The sequence below is a fragment of the Orcinus orca genome, chromosome 12 (genome assembly GCF_937001465.1).
Source record: "Orcinus orca chromosome 12, mOrcOrc1.1, whole genome shotgun sequence".
NCBI classification, from domain to species: domain Eukaryota; kingdom Metazoa; phylum Chordata; class Mammalia; order Artiodactyla; family Delphinidae; genus Orcinus; species Orcinus orca.
Genome location: NC_064570.1, coordinates 51,724,352 through 51,751,619, shown reverse-complemented (window position 1 = coordinate 51,751,619; position 27,268 = coordinate 51,724,352). Strand labels below are relative to the sequence as shown.

Genomic DNA, 27,268 nt, shown 5'->3' with positions numbered 1-27,268 from the left:
GTGCCAGTCTAGTTCCCAGCACATGGTAAACGGCCAATCAGTTTGTTGAATGAATAAATGAATTACTTTTTCTGTCTTTAGGTTTTCTTCTCAGTAAAATGTGAAAACCAGTACCTCCCTGTTACCGAGTCCAAGCACGTACTGCTGGCCGCACAACAGGCTAGCAAATCGAGAGACAAGGTGTTAGGGCAAGGAATAGTGACTTTATTTAGAAAGCCAGCAGACGGAGAAGATAGTGGGCTAGTGGCCCAAAGAACCATCCTCCCCGACTTAGCATTCAGGCTTCTTTTATACTAAAAGGCGAGGGGCTTTGGTAGGTTGTTGCCAACTTCTTGGTGCTGGAATCCTTTGCTCTTGCAGCTGTCCACGTAGGTTTGGTCACAGTGTTCCTAGAAACCTCCACAAGACAGTTGTTATTTTCTGTTCTGCAACTTGATTTATCTCTATGTGAATGGAAGTTTTACACTAAAGCTTTAAAGGTCAGAGCCTTGAGAATGGACCATCATGTATATTTCAGGCACTAGGCAGCATTCCTTTATAAAGGTGCAGAGCCAGCATGACTAAGCACAGGCAACAGAGCACAAAGGTTAGAGCTAAAGGACTAGATCTAATACGAAGTCAGGTTTATTATTTGTTATTCTGTGTTACATCCCTAAAAGATTAAATGTGATAATAGATGTGAATGCATTTTGGAAAGTTCTGAGCATATATATGGGCATAAAGGTATTATTTCTTTAAGCTGTGAGAGGATCAGTATAGGGCTATGAATTAACTGAGGAGAAAACAGTATCTCCTGAATATAACAGAATTGAAAAACTCTTTTCCCTTCAAAGACTTTATCTTTGTATAAGAAATAGCATCAGTAATTTGTTGATTTTCCTCTCTGAGTGTGGATCATTTAAAAGATAAATATGAAAACATTCCAAAAGAGATTCATTCTTAGTATTCTCAAGAGTTTGTTCAATTTTGCTTATTACATAGTTGTGTCATGTTGGAAATCCTGATTGAAACAAAATTTTCATTATTTAGCTGTTTTATTATCTTTTTTTTTTAAGCATTTTTTTATGTCAGCTTTTTTTTTTCCAGTGTGGTTTGTTGTGTAATAGAGACATAGCTTCCTGTAGTATCTTTCTGGAAAAATACTTTAATATTGATAACAAAAAGACTTGTTTATTAAAAGAACTTTTACAGCTACTTCTTTAAAGTCCAAATTGTTTCCTTAGAATAGAATTAGAAAGAAATATAGAGAAATGGGCTTATTGGAGTTTTCTCAGGGAATAAGATTTGATAAGCGAGAACACCAAAAGGTTCATGTAAAGATACTCTTTCACTTGCCACTTTGATTTATCCTACAGACAAATCTATCTGCTCCTATAAGATTAATGGAGAACCAGAAAAATTATTCAGATTACTTATTAGTAAAACAAATGGAAGTTGCTGTACAATGTATATTTATCCAAATGGGTGTGATAGTTTTTTTTTTTTAATTTTTTAAAATTAATTTATTTATTTATGGCTGTGTTGGGTCTTCGTTTCTGTGCGAGGGCTTTCTCTAGTTGTGGCAAGCTGGGGCCACTCTTCATTGCCGTGTGCGGGCCTCTCACTATCGCTGCCTCTCTTGTTCTCTGTGGAGCACAGGCTCCAGACGCGCAGGCTCAGTAGTTGTGGCTCACGGGCCCAGTTGCTCCGCGGCATGTGGGATCTTCCCAGACCAGGGCTCGAACCCGTGTCCCCTGCATTGGCAGGCAGATAGATTCTCAACCACTGCGCCACCAGGGAAGCCCTGGGTGTGATAGTTTTATTGTGAATGTAAACTATGAACTATAACAAGTCAGTGTTTTTTGTTTCCTTAGATGGGTGGCCTATGAAAATCCTGACTTCACAGGAGAACAGTATATACTGGATAAAGGCTTTTATACCAGCTTTGAGGACTGGGGAGGCAAAAATTGTAAGATCTCTTCTGTTCAACCCATATGTTTGGTAAGGAGTTACATTTTTCTCTGAGAATATTTAACTGAATTTTGGATTCCCTTAATGTGTGCTTCTGGTTCATGTAATACTTAACTATAGAAACTATCCTGAGATGATTTTTAATGGTAATTGTCAATGACCCACAGAACAATTTGCAAGATGTCTGCCCCACTCACTTCCTTTTCTCTTCTCTTTAAAAATTCTTAGGATTCTTTCACCAGACCAGGGAGACAAAATCAGGTAACTTAACATTCTATCATTCATAATTAGAAACCTTCTGTTAAAAAGCTGAATTTATGTGTAAAACATCATACATTTGGGAACATATTGTTAGTTTTACCCATTTTTGTGCCTGAAAGCATAACTGTATTTTAAAATTAAGTTTACAGTAAGGCTTAATTGATAGCACTGACCCATATCTAAATATTTCTTATAAAATGTTCTTATGTAAAGTTAAATTTTTATATCATTACAGTGGATCAGAGTTTTACATTAATACACTAGGACTAGTATTTCAAACAATAGCGTAGAGTTATTGTGGAAAACAGTAAAATGAATTTTCGTATTTGCTGTGTCTGCATTAGGCTTTTTATATAGTGTCTTTTATATGGTGTCTCACTTAAGCCTTTTGAATGCTGACTCTCTGTATCAACTGAAGTGTTAAATTTGTTAAAGACTTTTTAATGGAAGTGTTCAGAGAGCCATAATTACAGAGGCACAAACACCACTGTAGCCTCCTTTATTGGCATACAAAAGAGTCTAATAAGTCAGCAGGTAGCTTCCATTGAGAGGGAGGAAAACTGCACTACATGTTTCCAAAATATAGTTTCTTGTAAATGTTAGAACTGTGAACAATTACTTTTGGCCACAGTAAAGCTTTAAAATGCCTGGCAGCTTGTTACAAGAGGGTGTTCTGTAGAAAGCTGCCTCTATTGTTGGACTATCCTTTGATGTCTCTGAATGAAATTAAACAATCACGATTGGTGCAGCCAAAGTATTTCTAATTGATCATTAATGTAGAAGTAAAAAATTAAAGGTTTTATAAAATTCATACCAGTTTACAGTAACAAAAGTTAGCAGGTCATGTCTGGTTATCATTTCAGAGGCTGAATGAGTTAATGTGTTTAGGAAAAGAATTTTATGTATTTCTGTTTACTTTTTCAAAGATTCACTTGTTTTCGGAACCACAGTTTCAAGGTCGCAGTCAGTGTTTTGAAGAAACAACAAGTCAAATTGATGAGTCATTTTCTGCCAAGTCTTGCAGAGTTTTAGGAGGCAGGTAAGCAAAACAGTGGACTGGCAGAGCCCAACCCGTGGGGGAAAACAGGATTCACGTATCAGCAAGTAAATACACTTGTAGGAGCCTGGTACCTTATGAGACCACCACATAGTACAAGACCATGTGAGTACTGAAGTGGACTTAGAGCACTGAGTGCTGGGCGGCAGAGTACATGGACATCAGTGTGGGTGGGAGAAGTTGAAGATCACCACCTCGTTGTGCAATGGGACTCAGACCAGGTTCTCTGCTCTCTAGGCCTCTCCCGTCATCTGTAAAGGGACTTTAGATCATCTCTAAGGACCTCCCAAGATAGATTTTTTTTTACAGGTGGGTAGGAGTAGGGCAGGCATTCTGCATGATAGGCAAGTGCATGGTTGGGGTGGAGATGCTGATGAGGGGCACACCACCCTCTCTAGCTGGGAGGGCTTTGTACAGGGGGGAGGGGAAGTGAGTTTGGACAGGGAGGGTGGGCTCAGGTGATGACTCTTCTGAGCATATGAATTTGGATGGATGCCAAAGGAAAACACAAGATGGGCAAGGCAAGGAGCTCAAAGTCAGGGAAACGGATCAGGAAACCCTTGGAGCAATCTGTGCAAAAGGTGATGAATTAAGTTGAATAATAAGAAGTAGTAGTAGCAGTAGTAGTAGTAGTAATGCCTTTAATCGTATAGTTCTTCATGGGCTAAACAGCACCATCATGCCATTTGGCAATGCAAAGTGGAAAGAGCACCGGCTTTGCATTCAAATGCATAGATTTATATAAAGCTTCACTGTTTATTAGCACATACCTGCACCTCTGTCCTAGTTTTTCTTTGTCCCATATGCTGCTTCATTTATTACTACCAGGCATGTACTTTTTTGTTATTCATTTATTGTCTGTCTCAGCTCACTAGGGTATAAACTTCAAGATACCAGGGACTTTGTCTTGTTATATCCCCAGCAATGGAAAAATACCTGACACACAGTTATTCCTCAATAAGTATGTGTTGGGTTAAACAAAAACAAAACAAAAAGACCCCCACCTCCTCTAGGGAAGCATGATAAGTCACCATTTTGTCAGTAATGCTGAGTGCTAGAGAGACTAAGTGACTTGTCTAAGTCACTGTGGTATCTTGACTCCCGGCCCAGTGCAGAGGTGTTGGAAATGAGGATAAAGGGGTGAGGGAGAAATCTGGGGAGGAAGCAGTAGACCCAGGTGACTGACTAGCTCTGAAGGTTGAAGGAGTGTTCAGAAAAGACTCGAAGACTCAAGGGCTTGACAGAACCACCTTGGCTGGGAGAATGGTGGCACCATGAGAGGTGCAAGGAATGCTGGTAGGTGGAGAGGTGAAAGCATTAATCATTTCATGGAGAAAAAAGTTGTATTTCCCAAATGACTTACGAATATTAGGTTGCCACAAGATGAAATGCAGTAAACATATCCAGACATTTTTGCAGAGAGAACACTGTTAGCCATAAGCGTTGTGTTTATTGTATGGCAGCTACCTCTAAATTCAGACTCCTTGACTAGGAAGACTCAAATTACACTTTATACGTGTGTGTGTGTGGTTTTTCCTCTATAGCTGGGTTGCATATGACGGAGAAAATTTCTCGGGTAATCAGTACGTGTTGGAGGAAGGCCACTATCCTTCGCTGTCTGCAATGGGATGTCTGCCTGAAGCAACTTTCAAGTCTGTTCGTTTTATAGATGTCGTAAGTATCTCAGGGTGAATATAGCGTTACAGAGATGTATGGTCACACAGCTGACAGACAGAGCAAGGGAACCAGCAGGCAGGCTTACTCAGGACAGAGTTGGAGGCAGAAAAAATAGTTTCGTGGACAACTTTCTACCCTGGTCTCTTTCCAGATCTTTAAAATGTAAACTGTTTGCTGTTTTCTCAGACTTCAGGGGCAGTGTTGGGTCAGTCATGGTGCACAGTGCACAATCATGGGCTAGTTCAAGGCCCTTCCGTCTTGTTTTTTTCCGTTTCACACCTGAGCCCTATTTCTTTTTTTAAGATTTATTTATTTATTATTAATTAATTTATTTATTTATGGCTGCATCGGGTCTTAGTTGCAGGATCTTTGTTGAGGCATGCGGGATCTTTTGTTGTGGCGTGCAGGCTCCAGGGCGCATGGGCTCTGTAGTTTGCGGCACTCGGGCTCTCTCATCGAGGCGCCCGAGCTCAGTAGTTTCAGGGCGCTGGCTTAGCTGCCCCGCGCCATGTGGGATCTTAGTTCCCCGACCAGGGATTGAACCCGTGTCCCCGGCATTGTAAGGCAGATTCTTTACCACTGGACCACCAGGGAAGTCCCCCTGAGCCCTATTTCTATACCTCTACCTTTAGAGGTACCCATTCTAATGTGTTTGGAGTACAGCTTGGATATTCCTGTAAAATACATGTTTTTAAAAATATGTATACAGCCTTTTAATTTATATACAGTATTATGCTATAGTTCTCATCTCTCCTTACATGAAATTTTTTGGGAGCCATCCGTTATGCTGTATGTACATCTAGTTATTGATTCTAATGGGTGCCCATGATGTAATATGTGTTTACAATATGGAATCATTAACTAGATGTACATACAGCATAATGGATTACCCTGTGATCTTTTGGGGATACGTATTAAAAAGTGGATTGGGACTTCCCTGGTGGCACAGTGGTTAAGAATCTGCCTGCCAGTGCAGGGGACACGGGTTCGAGCCCTGGTCCGGGAAGATCCCACATGCCGCAGAGCAACTAAGCCCGTGCGCCACAACTCCTAAGCCTGTGCTCTAGAGCCCGCGCACCTAGAGCCTGTGCTCTGCAACAAGAGAAGACACCGCAATGAGAAACCCGCCCACCACAATGAAGAGTGGCCCCCGCTTGCCGCAACTAGAGAAAGCCTGTGGGCAGCAACGAAGACCCAGTGCAGCCAAAAACAAAGAGTGGATTTACTGGATCTCACATGCGTGAATATGCAACCTTCAGTAAGTACTGCCAAATTCCACCACTTTACACTGTTGCTGGCAGTGCATGTGGATTCGTTTTCAGCATCATGGCCATTATTGAGTATTCTCTGACATTCTAACTTTTGTCAGTTTGAAAGAATGGGGTAGAAGTTGTGTTAGTTTGCATTTCACTGTTGGTGAGATCTCATATACGTACTAGTCATTTAGGTTTTCTGTTCAGTGAATTGCCTATTTATATCCTTTGCCCAGCTCTTTAGTTTCCCGTCATTGTTGTTATTGATTTGCAGAAATTCCTTATAGTTTTTAAATCTATTCCTCTGTTGTTTTAGAGATTTGCAATGAAATGACTTTTCTCAGTTTCTCATGTATGTGCCAATCCAGATTATAGTGCTCCTTTTTGACCAGAGATCTTTAATATTAATGCAGACAAAGCAATATTCGATAGAACAATACTGCAAGATAATGTTCAGATGTTAAAGTCTGGGTGTATCTGACAGTTTGGGAAGTATTTGTTAGTTTTTGGTAGCTTTAAACATATGTAGTTGGTGATTTTAGCTTTAAAGGTAGAAGGAACATATGTGAGTTGGCTTTTTCTCATCCCCTCCTGCCCGTTCAAATAACGAAAATGTTGACCTTCCTTGAGATGTGAAAATAGTAGCAGTGAAACATAAAATGATGTGGTAAGATTCATTAGCTTACAAATAATAAAATATCTAAAAATTTGATATTTAACCTGCTTAGAATTCTAAAAGCAACCTACAAGTATTTAAAAAAAAAACAAACCCACTTTAGATTTAAAGCTTTCAAATGCCTTCCTTCAAGCAGAACTTAGCATATATGCTCACATCACTTTTGACATTTACAGATGATGTTCTTTTAAGTTTTGATTATGATGAAATGAATATTTTACCCATATTCAGAATGTATATTTTAATTGTGACTTAGTACTTCAAAATCGTTTGGTTGTTGTCGCTAGATTAGAGTGCTTGGAACGTTTTAGCATGCCATCTCAGAAAAGTGCAGTGAACGTGCAAAGTAGCAATACTACTACAGTTTCTGTCATTTCCTTCTTGTATGGTTTATATAACCTAATTTCTAGACCATATAGAACACGTCTACACACTGATCTGCTCTGTTTATTGGTCAAGATCTTTCTACACATCAGAGCACATCCACATAAATGAAGCAGTAAGGTGTCACAAAACTTTAAGCAAGTTAGGGAATTTTTCATGTATCATTTATGATTTTAGGATTATCATCATCAGAGCTTAGTCTAGGGTCATAAGGGTCTGTAATCTGAAAAACAAGCATAAGCTGCCAACTTCTCATTTTTCTGAAAATCAGTGGACTTGAACTTGGGGCTTCCATCCTATTTTTTCTCTCCTAACAATTATTCCTACAGGAAAGTTTGGGAATACACAGAATCATTGTCTTATTGACAGTTAAAAGCAACAAAAAAAAGACATCTGAAAATGCATACAAGGGGAAGCTTCCTTTATTAGGCAGATTACCACTAGACCCCCAAAGATCACCACAGCCCCCGACCCTCGCCATTTATGTCTTTGACTTTCCAGCCCCTTCTTATCTCAATAGAAAACAGAAAAGTTGAAAATAAAGTCCATTAGAATTGATATTCCAGGCATATATACCTGTTCCTTTATGCCTGGGATATTTGCCCCGTTTTATAATACTTTATATTTACCTGCCTTTCTACTAAGGGAAAAACTTTCTGCCCTCCATCCTTCCTTGCTTTAGCTTTGGAGTATATAACCACCCAGACGTTGCTGGAAAAGGGAGTTTATGAGCAGGCCAAGTCCAGCCAGATCTTCTGCTTTGTCCTTGTAACAAGGTGATTTTCATGTTAAGTTCGAATTAGTATCAAGGATGAGTAACAGAATATTATTTTTGTTCCTAAACAGGAATTGTCTGAACCAACAATTATTCTTTTTGAAAGAGAAGACTTCAAAGGAAAAAAGATTGAATTTAGTACAGAAATAGTTAATCTCCAATCCCTAGGATTCAACACGCGCATACGCTCTGTTCAGGTGATTGGTGGCATGTAAGTGAGTTACCTACTTGTTTATTCAATAAAATAGATTTTAAAAATTAAGTTTGATCATATTTCTCTTCTCTGTTACCTTAACCAAATTGACGTATAACCCCTTTTTTTCTGTAAGGGTTAATATTTATGTTCCCTCACAGTATACTTTTCCTATTGGGAAGAGCCATGTGTGGGACATCATCTCTTCATCCAGATTTTTAGTTTACTTAAGATAAGGACTCTCAAAGTTCCTAGGCGAATGCTTTGCAATAAATTGAGCACTTCCTTAGCAAGTAGGAAAGATAACTGATTTTGCTTATCCTTTTGAAAGACCAAGTCCTTTGATTTTGGAGTAAGGGTTGGGATTTTCCTTCAGCTAGGAGTGACTAGCAGATGTTATAGGCAAAATGACTTAATGTCAACATGGGAAGATTTTTCTCAACTTTGAATAATTTTGAAATTAAGATGTAAAAATGAATAAGGACTATCAATGTAATGTGTTTTTACAAAAGTATTTTTCTTTCACTCACCAGAACAGCAGGTATAGTTTGAAGGCATCAAATGGTGGAGAGGACTCTAGCTATTTAAAAAACAAATTCGGATTATTAGGGTGATTGATAGAATTTTATGCATGACTTTTTTTTCCAACAGGTTTAAACTAATATTTTGTTTTTATGATAAAATGACTACGATGATAACATTTTAGAGTTGCAGGGTTAAAAACAGAGAACCTTGATGTAATACATCAACCAGAGAGAAAGATTGCTGTGTTGCTTGCATGCTGGTCTGCGCTGGAACCCAGACTTCAGGTGTGGGTACCAGCATCTCTGTGTGGAAGAGACCTGAGCATCTTTAGTAGTTTTCTGGATTGAGGAAGATTACTCTCATTTTAAATAAAACTTTATTATTTATTTTTATCTAACCCTTATATAGCACCCTGTGTAAGAACTTTACAAGTATTAACCATTTAAATAAAGGTCTGTTACTACAACTGAAGATGTTTTATGTAAAGTTCACAGGAAGTACTGGGCTGTCCTGCTAAAAGACTATCTCTAGTTATTACCTTATTGAAGAAAAAACTTACCTATTTCTCTTCAAGAGTGGAACTTTTGGGCATAAATACTCATGTACCATGAATTTGCTATTTGTCAAGACATGGGTGCTGTAGCTGTTTCTGATAATAAGGTAGTTTCCTTTTTTTATCCTCCAACGTATATTTAAAGTATAAAAAGCTCGGTCTAGGTACTTCCCTGGTGGCGCAGTGGTTAAGAATCCGCCTGCCAATGCAGGGGACACGGGTTTGAGCCCTGGTCCAGGAAGATCCCACGTGCCATGGAGCAACTAAGCCCATGTGCCACAACTACTGAGCCTGCGCTCTACAGCCCATGAGCCACAACTGCTGAAGCCCGCATGCTGCAACAAGAGAAGCCACCACAATGAGAAGTCCGTGCACCGCAATGAAGAGTAGCCCCCACTCACCGCAACTAGAGAAAGCCCAAGTACAGCAATGAAGACCCAACGCAGCCAAAAATAAATTAAAAATAAAAAGCTCAGTCTAAAAATCAAAGTGTTCTGAAAATATAATTGGTGCCCACTGTGAAATGGATATTGCTACTTACTGTGGTTATCTCTTTTTGTTTTCCAGATGGGTTACTTATGAATATGGCAATTACAGGGGTCGACAGTTCCTATTGTCACCAGCAGAAGTACCTAATTGGTATGAATTCAGTGGCTGTCACCAAATAGGTTCTCTACGACCTTTTGTTCAGGTACTTTCTTCTTTTACATGCTTTGAATAGACTCTTCTCTGAAATCTTTTTTGTAAATGTAATTAACTTTTTAGTTTCAATTTTAAGTGTGAAATTGGCTTCTCCCCCACCCCACCCCCGAGAATTTCTGAATTTCGGCTGTGTCTCTGGTGCCAGAAGGTTGTGACTGCTTTCAGAAATGTTATTACACCTGACATCAAAACCTGGTATGGGGCTTCCCTGGTGGCGCCGTGGTTGAGAGTCCGCCTGCCGATGCAGGGGACACGGGTTCGTGCCCCAGTCCGGGAAGATCCCACATGCCGCGGAGCGGCTGGGCCCGTGAGCCATGGCCGCTGAGCCTGCGCGTCCCGAGCCTGTGCTCCACAATGGGAGAGGCCACAACAGTGAGATGCCCGCATACTGTAAAATAAACAAAACAAACAAACAAACAAAAAACCTGGTATGTCCCAAGCCCTGGGTTGTCCATAGGCAGGCTCCCAGCCCCAGGCACTTTGGAATTCTGTCAACCTCTCCTCATCGAGAAAATCCTAAAGCCTCTGAAACTCTCAGATGCAGCAGTTTTCCCGTATCCAGCCTCATCTGGGATCCTGCCCCTGCTACTGATACTTGTTCAGTGCTTCTGAAGTACAGCTTGTATATGACTATTGCTGGGGTTTTGTCTTCTAGAAACGAATTTATTTCAGACTTCGAAACAAAGCAACAGGGTTATTCATGTCAACCAATGGAAACTTAGAGGATCTGAAGCTTCTCAGAATACAGGCCATGGAGGATGTCGGTGCTGATGATCAGATTTGGATGTATCAAGAAGGATGCTTCAAATGCAGGGTGAGCTTTCTGGATTAGACAAGGGTCTATAGTAGCATCTCTCTTCAAGTAGATGCTACTTCATGATTCCTGGAGCATTTTCAGAAATAAGTTAGAAGGTTTTTCATGAAACTATTTCTTAGTTCTGATAGAACCTGTCTAGGAACCAAATGGGAGGTAAATCTAGCACTGATCCAAGATAGAATCTTTATATCTATACTTGATTTTTATACAGTAATAGAAAAAGCAAGTGTCTGTGTTACCCTCCCCTTTTTCCTTAACCTACTTGTTATAGAAATAAACTTATAAGCCCCATCATTATCAACACAGATCACTCTTGGTTTGTTTCCATTTTGGAGGACCCCACAGACTAGGTTGAAGCGTGAAGAGATAACCACCCTGTGTACAACACAGTCCATTTCCTAATTGTCACACGTTGTAAAATGGAAAATTGCCCATCTCCCTCCTATCACTCCCGCCACAATGCACATTTAAAAGCTGAGTGCTGTAAGATTTTGTGAGAGATGCTCACACTTCTATTGTACGTACTCATTTTAACTCCTTGATTTTATGGGCTTGACTGTTTGCTCCTGATTTTTTTAATCCTGGTGCCCTGTGAGTCAGCAGAAGGCATTACGCCCTGCTGAAAGGAAGTACAACTTGCTAATTGGGTCTGTTGTGCTTGAGGGAGAATCATCCTTTCAGTAAACAGAAGTACTATTTAGACATGCATAGAAGAAATAGCATGAGAAACAGAAGTAACTAATATAGAGGCATAGAAAAAGCAAACTTCTGCCTTTGAATTATCTTAATTCAAGAAAATGGCATCTTTCAACAATTATTTCTAATGAACATTACAGTGATATTATTTTAACAGCTTTGAATTCGGTAGGTCAGTGAGAAAAAGGAAAGTGTCCTAGATTATCACCATCCTTTTATCTGAATATATTGTAGAACAGTACACTTTTCGTAAGCATTTTCTATAGCAATATGTGTGAATGCCATATGAACATGACTACCGTACCTTATTTATATTACATTAAGGGTAGATTCACTTCATAGAAGGACCCATAAGATCTTTGCATTAGAACACACTCTACTGCATTTATGTTTTCTCTTTTTATACTTGGATAGCATGCCTTTTTAGAAAATTTTAGACATTTCTCATGAAGGAAGACAAGACAAATCAGTAAATGGAATTCCAAGTTTTAAAATGATAAAATGCCCTTTTAGCAACTTCAGTGCTACAGCAGGCTTCAAAATTAGAGATGCAGTCATATTCCGGAAGGGTCAGGCTGAGTGGAATGGATACATCGGGGAGATTAGCTACAGACCCAGCCTCAGATCATGGTGATTTCTGGGGGGAAATATCATGATGGGCATTTTTAGTGTTCTAAGGAGGCTTCCCTTACTTATAAGACAGAGGGCCTCACAAAGGGCATAAATCTCTTAATGGACAAGAATTGAGAACTTTCTATCACATGTTATCTGAAATGAAGGGCATAAATATTTGTTTGATCCCAGTTACCATGGCTAAAAGCTGAAATTCCTCATGTGGGGTATAAATGAAGCTAGGAACTAAGATAACTTTAAAAATCAGCTCACACAGGAAATTGCTTACAATGGTAGCTGAATGTATATCCACCCGTGTCTACGATACCTTGTCTTTTCCACTGAGCAGATAGCAGAAGACTGCTGCCTGACCATCGTGGGGAACCTAGTAACCTCTGGCTCTAAACTGGGCCTGGCACTCGAACAGAACATCGACAGTCAGTTCTGGAGCATGAAGTCTGACGGCAGGATCTATAGCAAGCTGAAGCCACATTTAGTTTTAGATATCAAAGGTAAGGACCGTTTCCTTTATTTTCTTTGTTGTGTCTTCTTTAGTTAACTAAAAAGCTCTTCTTTACTTTTGAAAATGATGCATGTACTATTATTAATAGCAAGTGATCCCTTACTACGTGCCAGCCTCAATGCTATACACTGTACATACGTTATCTCACGTGATCTTCACAGCAGCCCCAAGAGGCCTGTGTTATGCCTCCTCCCCCCACTTTACAGCCTCCAAACTGAGGCTCAGAGGAGTTAATCAGTTTGGCCACAATCTCACACCCATTAAGTGCTGAGGTGGAATCCGGACATGGGCCGACTTTAAACCATTTATTGTAACAATGTTAGACTAAAATCCACAAGTTAAAAGGCTATGACCTCAGTCTGTAGAGTTGATGATTCTCATGTACACGCATGTAAACTTTCATTGTAAAGATCTAAGACTGAAAAGGAATTAAAACAAACAACATAGCCAAAAAGATTTCAACTGAACATTTGTTCAGTGAAGGTAATCCAGAGCAAACCGATTGATGGTGCTTGGGGAAGAACAAATACATTTAGGCCAGGGGTTTCCAAACTTCATCTGCATGAGAATCCCCTGGAGGGCTTGTTAAAAAACACAGATTGCTGGGTTCCACCCTCAGAGGGTCTGATTCAGTAGGTCTGGGGTAGGGCCCAAGAATCTGCATGTCTAACAAGTTCCCAGGTAATGCCCATGCTGCCTGTCTACGAGAACTACTGATGATAATTTTAAAACAACATAAAGCAAAAAACACTGACCTCAAGTAGACATGGGAATTCAGTGAACCTTTGTTGCTATAGACAAGCAAATGACGATGGTGTGTTTTATTCATGTCATATGGGGTGATTTTGCTTCAAATTATTAATGGAGACTTTCTGTCCCCTATCAGGAAACCAGTGTGGTTATGTTCGTCAATTTAGTGGAACCGTACTATACCACACACCACTTTAAATCATGGCTAGAAAGTTGGCTCAATTTTACCTGAGTCAGGGTTCTAGGCCAAAGCTGTCATTAAAAATTAAGACAGAGTGGTAAAGAAACAGCTGCAACCTGGTTTTAAAATAAATTTTGTGGAAGATGGAGAATAAGCCTGAACATTTCCATCAGGGGCTTTGGTGAAAAGTGGCCAAGCCACCTAACAATGGGATTCGAATTTACAAAGAATCTGAGGAACTGAAAGGTGCTCAGAGGCAAACTAAGTTTAATGAGGCAAAGGCAGGGCACTACATTTAGGGAGCACCACTAAGCAGTATCTAACTCCAGGCTGGATGGGGCCCAAAGTTGTACAGTGTATAAAGTACAAGCAGGAGACAAATGCATTGTAGGCTGGCACGACAGGTCTGTCAGTATGTACACAAGTAAGATACCCATTTTATAGATGATCAACCGCAGGTTCAAACTGTTAAGAGTCACTATCATTTTATTCTTATTTTGAACAACTTGTTAAACTGGAGCGCCTCAGTCTATACAAGATAGAGTTTCAAAACCTCCAGAGAAGCCAAAGGAATGTGACTAGACTGAATTGGAAACATGGATTTTGGGGAAAGTACGGACTCATGTTTCTTACAGATGTGATCAGCTTCCTATGTCCAGGGTTAAGGTCACTGCAGGGTTAAGGTCACTGTAATCTTTACGAGCTAGTCTCTTAGAGCATTCCTTTTATTCTTTCAACGTGTATTTATTGGGTACCCAATATGTGACAGGCTCTGTGCCACACACTGGGGGTATCAAACTGAAAGGAAAAAAAAAAAGACAGTACCTTGGCTTCAGAGCGCTTACATTCTGGAAGCGCCAAGGATATGGGATTTTCCCCCACTTGCTACCCTGGCGGTTGACCAGGAGTAAGGATTCCTGGCTTTCTAGTCTTCGACTCTGAAAAGGACTGTGGGACTTCAGGAGCCTCCTCCTTAGGGCTTCGCTTGAAACCGCCAAGATCACTTCCTAAAATGCAATATAAATTAGTCCAGTGCCTTTGGAATAAGGCTACTGTTGTGTATGTTTGTGAACTCTCAGTATATCGAGTATGGTAGCTACAGTAATCACTTGTTAAACTAGTTTAAATGTCTCAGAATGTGGGAGAATGATGCCATCTTGTGGACAAGAGAGAGTAGGGCCACACATCCCACATACTGTGCAAGGGGGATAGAAATACATCCCTCAATAGGAGACTGACTTTCACTGGCTACAACTGTTGACCATTTGTTACCTACTAATATTACCATAAGGTTTATTTCTTTTAACCTATCTCCTGGTGTTTTGGTAGACATCCGTGTATTATTCCAGACCAAAGACATTATAACAACAGTGTAAGCTGGTTCACACTCACTTTAAAAAAGTCTGTGAGGATTTTAATCCTCCCCAAAGGCAAAGAATGAATCAGATTATTTCTCAAGAACTTTCTAGTCATCATGACTCTAATTAGAATTATGATGTAATATACACAGAAAGTATGTTTAAGATACTATAATCTTGAAGAATGAAAAAAGACATTGTGACCTTAAGACAATATTTGCTGAAATCTCAGTGGAGTGGAGTGTGTTGTGTCTCAGTGGAGATGGTGGGGTTTGTGGTGGTGGTGACTTTTTTTTCCAGACTTAAGCATAAAATGCCCAGGGCACCTTGCCTTTGTATTCTATACCTAGCTGTGCAGAGGCTCTTAGTTATCATGATGATTAACCAATTTCTTAGAAGAGGGGCATGCATAAGAGATGATTTCATCCCTATCAAAATCTATTGTGTAAGTTTTCAGACCTTTTGGATGTTTTGTAAATGCTTTAAAAGAGAATAAGAACATCTAATTCCTCTTGGCCTGAGGCTGCAGTATGATTTCAATACCAGTCGCACTTACCCTGCAGTGAGTTGAACAGATTGTAATTTTGATGGAGTCCTTGGTGCTATGACGTTGGTACAGAGGCTTATGCTGAAAAGGATAAGGTATCTGTTTACTCCACACTGGAAAAAACAATCACATGACCCTTTCTTTTGTTAATGATACGTCTCCATTGAAAGAAGAGGCCATGAGGCTAAAGAATCTGAAATATCTAGTAGGCACCCTTGGAAAAAAATATTCTGGTGAAAGGGAAACCATACTAGCTTTACGGTCTGATGGAACGCAGCATGTTAAATGCTATGAATTTTTATACACCACAGCCTGTGGGTTCCCAGAAGTGGGAGTGCTGCCCTGCCTATACTTCTGGGTGTCACTCAGACCTCCCCTTTGACCTAATACAACTATTTTTCATTGTTCATGCAAAATTTGTTCCGATGACTATTCTACTCAGGCCTGCCTGCTTATTTTGCTGGTACCTCAAATCCACAATCCCACACTGAATATTTGTCACAATCTCTTTACTCCTTTTCCCATTTCTAGATTCTGCCCCCACCCCCTGCCGGTGCCGTATGATGGGGCTTTAACACATCGCCCCCCAGAGGCGGGAGCCTCTCAGCCCTCCGTGCGTTTCTGGGCTTTCCTCCCTGCTTTGTCTCCTCGAGGCACATAGTTTTACACTTTGCTTGCTCTTGTTACATTGGTGTTGTGATAAACTGTGTCTGCTACAGCCTCTTCATGTGGGCATGTTTCCTTCTATCGTTTTCCTCTTCTGTCTTTCAGGGGGTACACAGTATGATCAAAATCACCTTATCCTCAACAGTGTCAGCAAAGAGAAGTCAACACAAGTGTGGGAAGCCATGGTCCTATAGACCTGAATTAAAGAATGCAGGAGGAATATTTCTGGAGGTCTTTCAGCTACCTTATTTAAACAAAAAAAAAAAAAAAGAAAAAACAAGGGCTGCAGACAGAAGCACCAAGAAGAAAGTGGACCTGCTCCTTCAACAGCTCTAAATTCTCTCTTGAATCGCACCACCGTGGCCAGGACAACCACTCATCTTCTCAAAAGACTGTAATCGTTTTAAACCAGTCATTTATCCTCCTCTTGTTTCATCCCTTTCATTTCTTTTCAGTAGCTGCTTAAACAGGTTGTCTTAGCAGCAAGACTATGTACATTTTAAATTATATCCAAAGATAGAGAACAAGAACAAACTTACCGACCTTGCAGACCTACAAGTCCTGTACACTTTAAAGGGAAGGACAGAAGCTCAAGTTTGTAAGGTAGGAGACTGTTCAGCATCTGAGAAGAAATAGTTTATTAGGCCTGTAATTTTGGTCCTTGATCTTCTGATTTCTGGACTTATTAATTATGCCATATAGCAAAGTGGGGAAAGCCTTATCTAGTCAGACCTACCTTAAGCAACTAAGTATAAACAAAATGTTTCTGTTCATATTAAAAATTAGGGGACTTCCTTGGGGGCACAGTGGTTAAGAATCTGCCTGCCAATGCAGGGGACACGGGTCCGAGCCCTGGTCTGGGAAGATCCCACATGCCACGGAGCAACTAAGCCCGTGTGCCACAAAAAACTGAGCCAGCGTGACACAGCTCCTGAAGCCCGTGTGCCTAGAGCCCGTGCTCCGCAACAAGAGAAGCCACTGCAATGAGAAGCCCACACACCGCAAGGAAGAGTAGCCCCTGCTCGCCACAACTAGAGAAAGCCCGTGCACAGCAGCAAAGACCCAACACAGCCAAAAATATATTTTAAAAAAATTAGTAAATTTACAAAGATAGCATGTCCATGTCTGCTAACATTTATTAGCAGGATCTGGATTATTTTAACCCACCCTAGAATGTCACATGTGAGTGTTGTTTAGTGCTTTTCTTGCAGATGCTACTGAAACAGTATTACCATGACCTAATTTATGAGCCCATCCTCATCTACAGGTGGTTCTGAAGCAGCGTTACGCAGGCCTTTGCTAAACTCAGGTCTTTTAGCCCAATTTCCTGCCCCCCTGTCCAGCTGCACTGGCACGGGGCTGCCTTCCCTGTGAGGCTCCACAGCCCCGCACCTGCTGTGACTGCTGGGGGACAGCCTCAGGTCATGTACTTCTGGGAGCAGAAACGAGAGGTGTGGGAGGCTCAAGAGGATGACCAGCAATTCTCTCCAGAAAGCGAAAGAAAGGAGACTGAAGCAATCCTAGTTGGCCAAACCTCAGATCTGAGAACCCTAAGACACAGCAAGTATTTCAGTGGGAATTGAAACTATTTAGCTGCTGATTGTACACTCGCTGGCCTCAGTGCTGGTCATAGTTTGAACAAAACTGCTAAACATTCCTTGAATACACGCTTCCTCTTTTTGTCCTCATGTCGTCGTCCTCGTCACTGAACACTGGTGCTTGGAAGAACAAATCTTGTTTCCTTTTCAGCTACTCCGTATGTTTCCAGTTGTAAAATGTTGATCCTCTGGAGCCTGTGGTGGGCAGTGGCGGCCATCAGAGTAGTTTACCTTCAGCTTTAAGATGCTCGCACACGTCCGGCAGCAGCCGCCACGCGTCTTGTTCTTGGGTGCACAGCTCTGGCCTTAGGCCTTTGTGTGTCTCACTGCAGTAAGGTGGGGTAAGACTGTCTAGTCTGTGTTGAATTTATCTCTTGAATAAACTTGTTTCTGGTTAACCGTATTGATGAAATCTGAGAGAGTCCATTCTAGCCCTCGTAACACTTCAAAGAGGGTCAGCAGGCAGATTAGAAACAAATGTCTGATCTGGACAAGGTGGGTTTCAGAGCTGCTAGAATAACAGCAGGGGGAGATTTTTGACTACCCTCTTTCCAGACTCAGTGGTGAAGGGGCACACTCCACTTTTCTGAGTGGACATGAGGGTCCCTCGAGAGATGCCCCTCACTACCACTGGGAGGCCTCAAAGAGAAAGAGCTGAGGTTGAATTCAGAGAAGTCAAAAGTGGCTTATTCACACCTGGAAAAACATCTTGCTTTTGAGGTAAATTTGTACTGGTGAGAACAGCAATTCTAGAGAAAAACCCTCATGCAACACTACAAATGAGTGTCTATCAATCAGGAAGAAACCAAGTAGAAGGCTTCTCAGACAGGTCTACGTCAGAAGCCAAATGATAGCAGCTGAGCTGCAGTAATGAGGGGATCGTGGCAGGAACTGGACACTTACCGTCAATGATCAGAGGGCACAGACTAGAGACTCAAAAGCCGCAACGGGTTTATTGGCGAGATACCTAAATGCAAGCATTTCAGGTCAAACTGGAGAACTCTGGTCCCCAATGGAAGGGTGGTAATTTCCACGGAAAAGTCCCCAGAGAAGCACGTTTCCGTTGCCGAAAGAGGACTAGCCTTATGCAAAAAAGTAAGTGTTTTAAAAAGTTACAAACTTTACATCACATTTCATTTTCTAAAAGCGTAAACAACCAAATCGCTGGCGAGATTTTTACATATGACCCTAAGAGATTCATAACTCTGAGGGCTGTTATGACCGTACACTGGAGCAGATGGAATAAAAATCAAAGGAAACTTTGGCCAGTGGGAAAAGTGCTCACTATGACCCTAAGAAGGAATTAGCTTTAGGTAAGCTCTTCATGCTGCCATCCCTCCACATGCTGAAAGTTCTAATCTCTCACAATTATTAAGATGATAAAACAAACAGAGTTTGAGCTACTGGAACAGAAGGTGCCGCCACAATTTGCAAATCTGCTGTGAAAGAACAGCTTGAAAAAACAATAGGCAATTTTCAGCAACTTTATAGACAAGTCCAAGTGCAGAGATGTTCATATCTTGTCCCTGCTTACGTGTGTATCCCCTGCGCTTGGCATGGAGGAGCTCGGCGGACGGTGCGCGGCCGCGTCGGGGCAGGTGACGCGAGAACGCTCTGGGCAGAGCAAGGTGATGACAGAGGGTGGGGCTGTGGCTATAAAATCAGTCTCTGCTCAGCTCAGCAGACAGGAAATGACTGGCAGAAACGTGTGTGTGCTAAATTTATTTCATGGAACTTCTAGTCTAAGCTGGAAAGGGACGGCTGGAAAAGAGTCGGGGCCTACAGGCACTCACCAAATAAGAGCCCACAGGCACCGAACTGAGTGTTTATTTAAACGACACTGACGACGGTCTTTCCTCGCGCGTGTCCTCTTTCTACCTTCAGGAAGGCTTCTGGAACTTTAGAAAACGGAAAGGTTTTCTCAATAACTGGCTGAATCTGTAAAACACAAGAAAGGTTGACGAGCAGGTGAGAAGAGCCGCGTGGGTCAAGTCGGGTGACGTCGGTGGTTGGTTGCGTCGCGTGCCCAGCCCGGGCGGGCCTCTCTCCGGTCTGCGTGGTGCTCCCGGGTCAGGAACTCAAGGCGGGCCGGCAAGACGGCTGCCCCCCGGCTTCTCCTGCCTCTTCGCGTCTCCGGTGTAAGGGAGCCCAGCCTGACCAGTAACCCTCCTCCGGCTCCACGCCGGGCGCCTCGCTCCCCTGCTCAGGGCCCTTCCACGGCGCCCGAGGCCAGCATCCCAAGGCCACTACCGTTCCAACCTCCACCCTCCGTGGACCCCGCGTTCCCAAAATGGCCTGGCTGCCATTGTCTGAGCGTGGGGTGTGTGCCCCTCTGCGACGTCTGCCGGGCGCCCGGCCCGGCCCGGCCCGGCCCCAACCCGAGCCTGCGGTGCGTCCTCTCCTTGAACCACCGCAGAGCCTGTGTGGCCCTCCTCACAGACGGCCTGCTACAGCCCAGTGCCCGTCTCAGCCACGCCGTCCTGCGTGGTAAACGCCAAAGAAGGCGTCCCAGGGTTCTCGCTGCATGTGTCCCCGTGGCCCCTCACAGGCAGTGCACAGAAGAGGGACAGATTGTTTCCATTTGTTGAATGTCTGGCCCGTCTACTCAGTCAAAGCTTAGCACACCTGTGGGCTAGTCACCTCTTGTATCCGCCCCCCAACACCCAGCACAATGCTAGGCACACAGCAGGAGCTTAATAAGTGTCACTTAGGTGAAAACCAGTAAGATAACTGGGAAGCGAGAGTCTTGCGTGGGCTCTGTGGCCCTTCCCTGGCTGCAGCTGCCCTAGGGGCTTTGCTAAGCCACACAGCAGCTGGGTGGAACTTACAGGAACGCCAGCTCAGCCAGCGCAGAAAGGCTTGAGTGCTGCCGGTTCTTTTTACTGTAGCGTTAGTACTGCCAGCAACCTTTGAAACTAGGACCAGTTAGCGCCCTCTCCCTATGCACGAATCCAACTGAACTCATCCTTTTCAAAACTTCAAGCAAAAATCAAAAACTATCCACTGGCTCTTTCCACAGGCAGGTGTAAGTTGTCAGAAGGCATAAGCCTACGTCTCGCAACCCTCTCCCTTTTACAAGAGGAAGAAGTACGTGCTTTTGTGTTCGCATGCACCCGACAGACCTTGCTCTTGTGTGAATTTCACAGCCCTGCCACCAGAGAGCATCTCGGACTCCAAAAGTTCCCTTCTCCAGAGTTGAAAATTCTTTTGTACCCACAAACCACGATAAGCTCATAAAAGTCACAGCACATACTGTGCTCACTGTGTGCCAGGCACTCTTCTAAGTGCTCTGTGTCTTTTACTTCATTTAATCCCTACAACCACCTTATGAGGTAGGTACTATTCCCCTTTTACAGATGAATAAATTAAGGCGCAGAGTTCAGTAAGTTGCCCAACGTCCCATAACTGCTAAGCGGCAGAGCAGGATTCAAGCTGGTGCCAGAGTCTGTGCTCTCTCCACTGCGCACTAAGCCTTTCATACATCAGCAGCTGCTCTCTACATCTACTCCTGAAATCTTAAGGGGAGGGAAAGGTAGCCAAGGATTATGAGGATTGATCACAGCCTGCATCTTGGCTGGCCTGCCTCATGCTAACAGACTGCGCCACCTGAGGATCCAGTCTCCAGGCCACCAGGATAGCAGTTGCATGGTCCATAGGCCACCACTCCCACCTGCACCTGTGGACGACATCACTGATGAATAATCGTGGCACTCTCCAGCAAGCTGAGGGTGACCTCAACCTCCCCCAGCATGGTGGCCACTGTGAACGGAACAGATCTGAGCTGGCTTGTTAGAGGAAATCAGTTTGCCTTGTCTGGTAAAGGAGTGGAATGCACCCAAGTTGTTCCCTGCATGTCCCACCCAAAACCTCCCGAACCCGTCCCTCTCCTTCAAGCTGCTGGGACACTGCTTTCTGGATGCTGATTACTTGAAAAGGAATCACCTGAATGCATGTTTAAAATGCAGAGTCCTTGGCCTCCAGTTAGAACAACTAAATCAGGATCTCTAGGGGTGGAGGTGAGTTTTCTGCACATCAGGGAGGGAATCACTGCAGCCTTTTGCCTTATGCTTAGGGTTCCTGACTTGTGTCCTGCACATTCACCCACTCCACAGACACTGTCTTCCCTCTAAGTTTCAGGAACTGACGCAGGGCAGGCACACAAAGCAGGCACCAGAGAGAGACATCGAGAAAAGAAAGGAGGCAGGAACACCCGTTCGTTGTCACTGAGCACCGGACAGCGGCAGCGGCATTACCAGAGGTCACAAGGGAACGGGAATCCACCTGCTCCACCCAGGATAAGCGGCCCGCCCACCTAGCTCCGCCCACTCTAGAACCTGACCGGAGAGACAGACCCTGAACTGATGACCCAGGCAGCCCACAGCGACGGCACACTTTAATCTGGCTGGTCAGGCCTATTGTGGCGGATAATCCCACAGGGCTGACTGTAGCATAACGGGCATTCAGTTCTTCCCGTAAGTGACAATGAAAAAGAGGCTTTCAATTAACAGGCAGGCAAAAGCCACCGTTGGCTGAATATATGACAGCAAACAGAGATTAACGGGATAATGAGGCAGTGTCTACACACAGCCTCACGTCAGACCTGGAATGCTTGTTTGCTATGGACAAAGGGATCAGAGCAAAAGTCCAGAGAGGGGAAAGAAAGGTTACTCACGGTGAGGTGGGGACATTTATGTGATGACACTGCTGTAGTCTGGCCGGCTCAGGGAGCCCTGGTATAAAGCGGCGGGCTCGATACCACACTCGAGGGCGACACGGACGCGCGGGGCGCACGGCTGACCGGGAGTCCACGGCGGCAGCGTTCATCCCAGTCTCAGACCCAAATTCAGGCTCTCTGATTGTCCTTTCCCTTCCTAAACAAAGGCTGCACAAAACCAGGCCCCGGGGTTTGGCACCTGCTGCCTGACATCCCTTCCGTGAGAACAGGGACCATGGGAACCTCAACCTCCCTGGTGTGGCCTCAGAAGGGCAAGCCTCCCTGCTTCTCAGGCAGAAACCCTCTCAGCACAGGAGCTTCGGAGAGCTGGTGGAGAGAGGATGGCACCCAGGCAGGCACGGTGGCCTGCAGAGAGGCTCTCCCTCCATCCCCACTTCCCTGCGCAAATCACAGAACAGTAGAGCTTAAAGCAGGGGAGCCTCTGAGCCAGCCTGTTGGATAGATTAGGAAACTGAAGCGCAGGTGTTTACATGCTAAGTGCAAGGTCAGAGCTCTTAGCAGAGGAGCAGACTTAGGGTCCCAGACACCCGATGTCATCACTGCATGGCATGGGGGTGTTTTGGGGAGGTAAGCCCAAGTCTGTCACCTCTTCCCCAGACCCTCGGCCGCAGCCTCCACGGGGCACAGAAACTGATCTCAGAGCGGGGGGAGTGCGAGGAGACAGAGGCCGATGACAGAGATCCAGGGAGACCTAAAGGCCCCTGGCAATCCCTGTCCTCACGCCTGTGGACGGGCCCCGGCGCAGGGCGGCAGGACACGGTGCCAGCACCCTCTCGGATAGGCGTGGCCCTGAGCTCTGACACAGGATCAGTATTTCCTGGGGCGGGATAAAGGGGAAGAAGGGGGCTTAAACTGAGCAGATATGAAGAAGGAAAAGGTGGGCTTTGCTCAGACTTGATATTTCTGAACTTCCTGGCCCCAGATGGAAAACTCAAGGCTGGAAGATAGGAGGTGCGATTGAGGGGGGAGGATACTCTCCAAGGCAGTAAATGTGCATCCCAGGACTTGTCCCTAGGCCCCCCTAAAAACAGGCACTCCTTCTAGCCAGAAGGTGAGGGGAGAAACTCGGCCTTTGTTTACCCATAGAAACAATTTTCAGTGGCATCTGAAAACTTCAGTTGCATCAAGGCTGTGAGGTACCTACCACATCTGGCAAGATAACACTCTCGTAGTGGTCCCAGGGATTCAGTCCCTAGCCGTTACATTTTTTCTATGGGAGAAAAAATCCAGCTGCAAATAAGGAGTTCAAAGTTTTGGAATACAGTTCATTGCAAAACTAGGGCCTGGCCATCCCAAAGCGGGTCTGGGAAATCATTTGCCTCAGAACTTATTACACTGTCTCTAAAGCTGCACTGTCCAAAATGGTTAACCTCGAGCCACACGGGGCTACTTAAATTTAAATTAATCAAAAGTAAATAAAATGAAAAATTGAGTCCCTCAGTTGCACTAGGCACATTTCAAGTGGTCAACAGCCACACAGCTAGTGGCTACCACACTGGACAATGCAGACAGAGAACATATCCATCACTGCAGAAAGTTCTAGTGGACAGCACTGCTCAGGATGTAATTCAGCGTGACCAACGCATCTCTCCACGCACTACTGGGCGAAGCAAAGTGCCCACTAGCCCTCAGTAACTGTTTTGAATTAAATTCAAATAAGTTCCACAGGAACTATTCTGATGCTGGCTAAAATAAATAAACCGAGATACATCATCGTTCAACCGAGAAGCTTGGCTGGTCACCTAGGATCTTGAATGGGCCTGTGGACTCCAATGGCCTTAATAAGTACACGAACCACAAGTGCGAACACACGCTCAACAAGATGAAAGGGTATGAAGGAACATCTCCCTCCCATACTTGATCCTCAGCCATCTAGTTCCCCTCCTCAGGGGCAGCAACCAGTATTGCAAGTTTCTTTCATGTCTTTTTTTTTTTTTAAGTGTTTTTTTTTTAATAGAACTTTATTGGAGTATAATTGCTTCACAATACCATGTTAGTTTCTGTTGCACAACAAAGCGAATCAGCCATCTGCATACACGTGTCCCCTTATCCCCTCCCTCTTGAGCCTCCCTCCCACCCTCCCTATCCCACCCCGCTAGGTCATCACAAAGCACCGAGCTGATCTCCCTGTGCTGTGCTGCTGCTTCCCACCAGGCAGCTATTTTACATTCAGTAGTGTATATATGTCCATGCTACTCTCACTTCACCCCAGCTTCACCCTCCCACCCCATGTCCTCAAGTCCATTCTCTATGTCTACCTCTTTATTCCTGCCCTGCAACTAGGTTCATCAGTACCTTTTTTTTTTTTTAGATTCCACATATATGCATTAGCATATGGTATTTGTTTTTCTCTCTTACTTCACTCTGTATGACAGACTCTAGGTCCATCCACCTCACTACAAATAACTCAATTTCATTTCTTTTTATGGCTGAGTAATATTCCACTGTATATGTGTGCCCCATGCATTGTGGTAGGCACCCCACCAAAAACAGTTTGCTAAATAGTATAAAAACATGAAATGTTTATTGTGCTTAGGAGAAAATGCCAATAAACTTCAGGCATAAGGCACAGTGTCAGTAGCAGCCCATTAACCTCATTGTGCTAATTATAAATCATTTTTTTGTTTCACCCTACTGAATCACAAAACATCTTTGGAATGTCCAAAAAACTGGTAATGTTGGGGCCCTGACAAGGAGAATCTCCATGACTGAGGGACAGGAGTCAAAGGAAGAGTCTATGAAATAACTTTTCCTACCTTTTGGATTTTGAATATTACAAATGTATTATTCATTCCAAAGCTTAAAGTATTTTAAGAGTAGCCTCTTCTGGTTCATGGCCTCACACTGTCAAAAAACAACTCCAGCCCCTCTATCGGATACCTGCTAATTAGATTCATTAAGCAGTCAGCCAAAGGTTGGAAGGATTTCAGTGTCCTCGTCCAACTTTACAGTCTTTACTAACCACACAATGGGTAAGCAGATCTGTTCTGTTATCCTTTCCAACTTCCCAGTGTAGACAGGCAACAACCTCTCACACCCACAAAGAAGCAGGATGCACAGCACAGCTGGCCGCTTCGTGGATCCGGTGTCGCATATCAACCGCCATAGTCCCAGAGCCCTTCACTGTCAGAAATGACTCCTGAGCCCAAATAACCCTGGTGAGAAGAGAATCAAAGGCCAGAGGAACATCTCCTCACTCACCCTTGGAGGAGGACACTTGAAGGGCATCATTATTTCTACCATGTCCTCTTTTAGCCATTCCACCAGTTATCTACCAAATTCAACAGGGACATGTACACAAACACCTCTCTTTGTTGCATAAATAGTAATTTCTAGGTAGAGAGAGCGTCACAATATTTTGAACACAAAAGAGCAATGATAAGCATGTGGACAGTCTGGAGCCGACGTCAGGACAAGTGTGGTGACTTCTGGCGGACGGGGACCTCTCTAATGATGAGGCTGCATCCCCATTCAGCACTGTGCAGAACTATGGGCCGTGTTATCTGACGATGGCTCATTTCCTTCCTCCTAGAAATAAAATAAGCATCCCTGTGGGATATGGGGAGATCCCTACAGAGAGGCACATTGCAGCCACAACAGGCTGAGCTCCTGTCTACCCAGTACACATCAAGACTTAGAAGTCTGAGAAGAGGCAAGCAAACTTGGAACCAAAATATTTGGTAAATAGTAGTGGGCCATTTTCTATCATAAGTTCCTTGGCTGAAATAGAATAAAAAAACTAAATGCACAAAAAGCAGCCAGTAGTTCCTAAAAACATTTTTTTCCCAAACCAAAATGGAAAGATGAGATGGGCCAGCAAGGGGCAGGTGCCAACACAAGAAAACCCATTTCAAGGGGCTCTTTCCGTATGGCTTAGCAAGGATCACGTGGTGTGATGCTAGACTTGCTCCAGACCCTTTCCCTGCCCAGTGTAAAATGACAAGTCAATTTAAGCTGAAGTCCTAGATCAGCTTCAAGCACGAAGAATGCAGCTTAATGGTGGGGAGGGAAAAGCACAGGACTGGGGTCAGAGGTATGAGTCCTGGTCCCACGTCTACAAATTTGAGCATGTCCCCTTATCCCTTTGAGCCAGTTTTCTCATCTATAAAATGAGAATCATTTTATCTATGACTTCATGCAACCCTCTAGGGTACATAAGCCTCTCCAATCATTTGGAGAAAAAATAATCATTATTATTTATTTATTTTTTTTTACTTTTGGCTGAGTTGGGTCTTCGTTGCTGCCCGCGGGCTTTCTCTAGTTGCAATGAGCAGGGGCTACTCTTTGTTGTGGTGCGCGGGCTTCTCATTGTGGTGACTTCTGTTGTTGCGGAGCACAGGCTCTAGGCGCGTGGGCTCAGTAGTTGCGGCTCACGGGCTCTAGAGCGCAGGCTCAGTAGTTGTGGCGCACGGACTTAGCTGCTCCGCAGCATGTGGGATCTTCCCGGACCAGGGCTCGAACCCATGTCCCCTGCACTGGCAGGCGGGTTCTTAACCAATGCGCCACCAGGGAAGCCCTCCCTTCATTTATAATTCCATATAATTTCTCAATAAAATCACGAATATCAGTACCAGAATATGAGTTTGCCTTCTGGGTTATTCTTCCAGAGGTGGCACGTCTGAGCCATTAAAACCACGTAAGAAGTTAAATAGGCAGGTGGTAGCTAAGGAGTCTTTCAACTGCCATCAGCCCTAAGAGCCCTTTCGACACCCAGAAAGAGCTGACCAGGCTCCAAGCAGTAGTCCCTCCCCACCAAGTCCGCTGCAGGACAGACTCGAA

At 43.7% G+C, this 27,268-nt stretch overlaps 2 protein-coding genes and 1 long non-coding RNA gene across 14 annotated transcripts in view; 1 reads left to right on the top strand and 2 right to left on the bottom strand.

Annotated features, from left to right (window-relative positions):
• The window catches only part of CRYBG1 (crystallin beta-gamma domain containing 1), a 206,463-nt gene extending 188,306 nt beyond the window's left edge, over positions 1-18,157 (top strand). For all 3 annotated transcript variants that reach the window (XM_049695279.1, XM_049695280.1, XM_049695281.1), the window contains 9 exons: positions 1,854-1,980; positions 2,179-2,211; positions 3,138-3,250; positions 4,813-4,942; positions 8,105-8,244; positions 9,872-9,995; positions 10,662-10,820; positions 12,481-12,643; positions 16,262-18,157. In XM_049695279.1, the coding sequence (XP_049551236.1) occupies positions 1,854-1,980; positions 2,179-2,211; positions 3,138-3,250; positions 4,813-4,942; positions 8,105-8,244; positions 9,872-9,995; positions 10,662-10,820; positions 12,481-12,643; positions 16,262-16,350 (1,078 nt within the window). In that variant the 3' untranslated portion in view covers positions 16,351-18,157. The remainder of the gene's footprint in view (positions 1-1,853; positions 1,981-2,178; positions 2,212-3,137; positions 3,251-4,812; positions 4,943-8,104; positions 8,245-9,871; positions 9,996-10,661; positions 10,821-12,480; positions 12,644-16,261) is intronic.
• Positions 1,474-16,266, bottom strand: LOC125960650 (uncharacterized). 2 transcript variants are annotated; one of them, XR_007470527.1, is made up of 2 exons: positions 14,411-16,266; positions 1,474-11,442 (listed from the first exon to the last, which is right to left on the bottom strand). It is a non-coding gene; the product is annotated as an uncharacterized LOC125960650 (long non-coding RNA). The 2 variants fall into 2 exon arrangements; XR_007470528.1 differs by having other exon boundaries at positions 1,474-11,439.
• Positions 18,158-18,681: 524 nt separating the features above from the next.
• Positions 18,682-27,268, bottom strand: part of RTN4IP1 (reticulon 4 interacting protein 1) — a 110,774-nt gene continuing 102,187 nt past the window's right edge. For 6 of the 9 annotated variants that reach the window (XM_033418743.2, XM_033418744.2, XM_004264766.4 and 3 more), the window contains one exon: positions 18,682-19,692. In XM_033418743.2, coding sequence (XP_033274634.1) covers positions 19,585-19,692 — 108 coding nt within the window. In that variant the 3' untranslated portion in view covers positions 18,682-19,584. Of the gene's footprint in view, positions 19,693-22,426; positions 22,637-23,633; positions 23,700-24,994; positions 26,018-27,268 lie in introns of those variants that run through there. The other 3 variants (XR_004480603.2, XR_004480602.2, XM_033418738.2) reach the window with 3 other exon arrangements.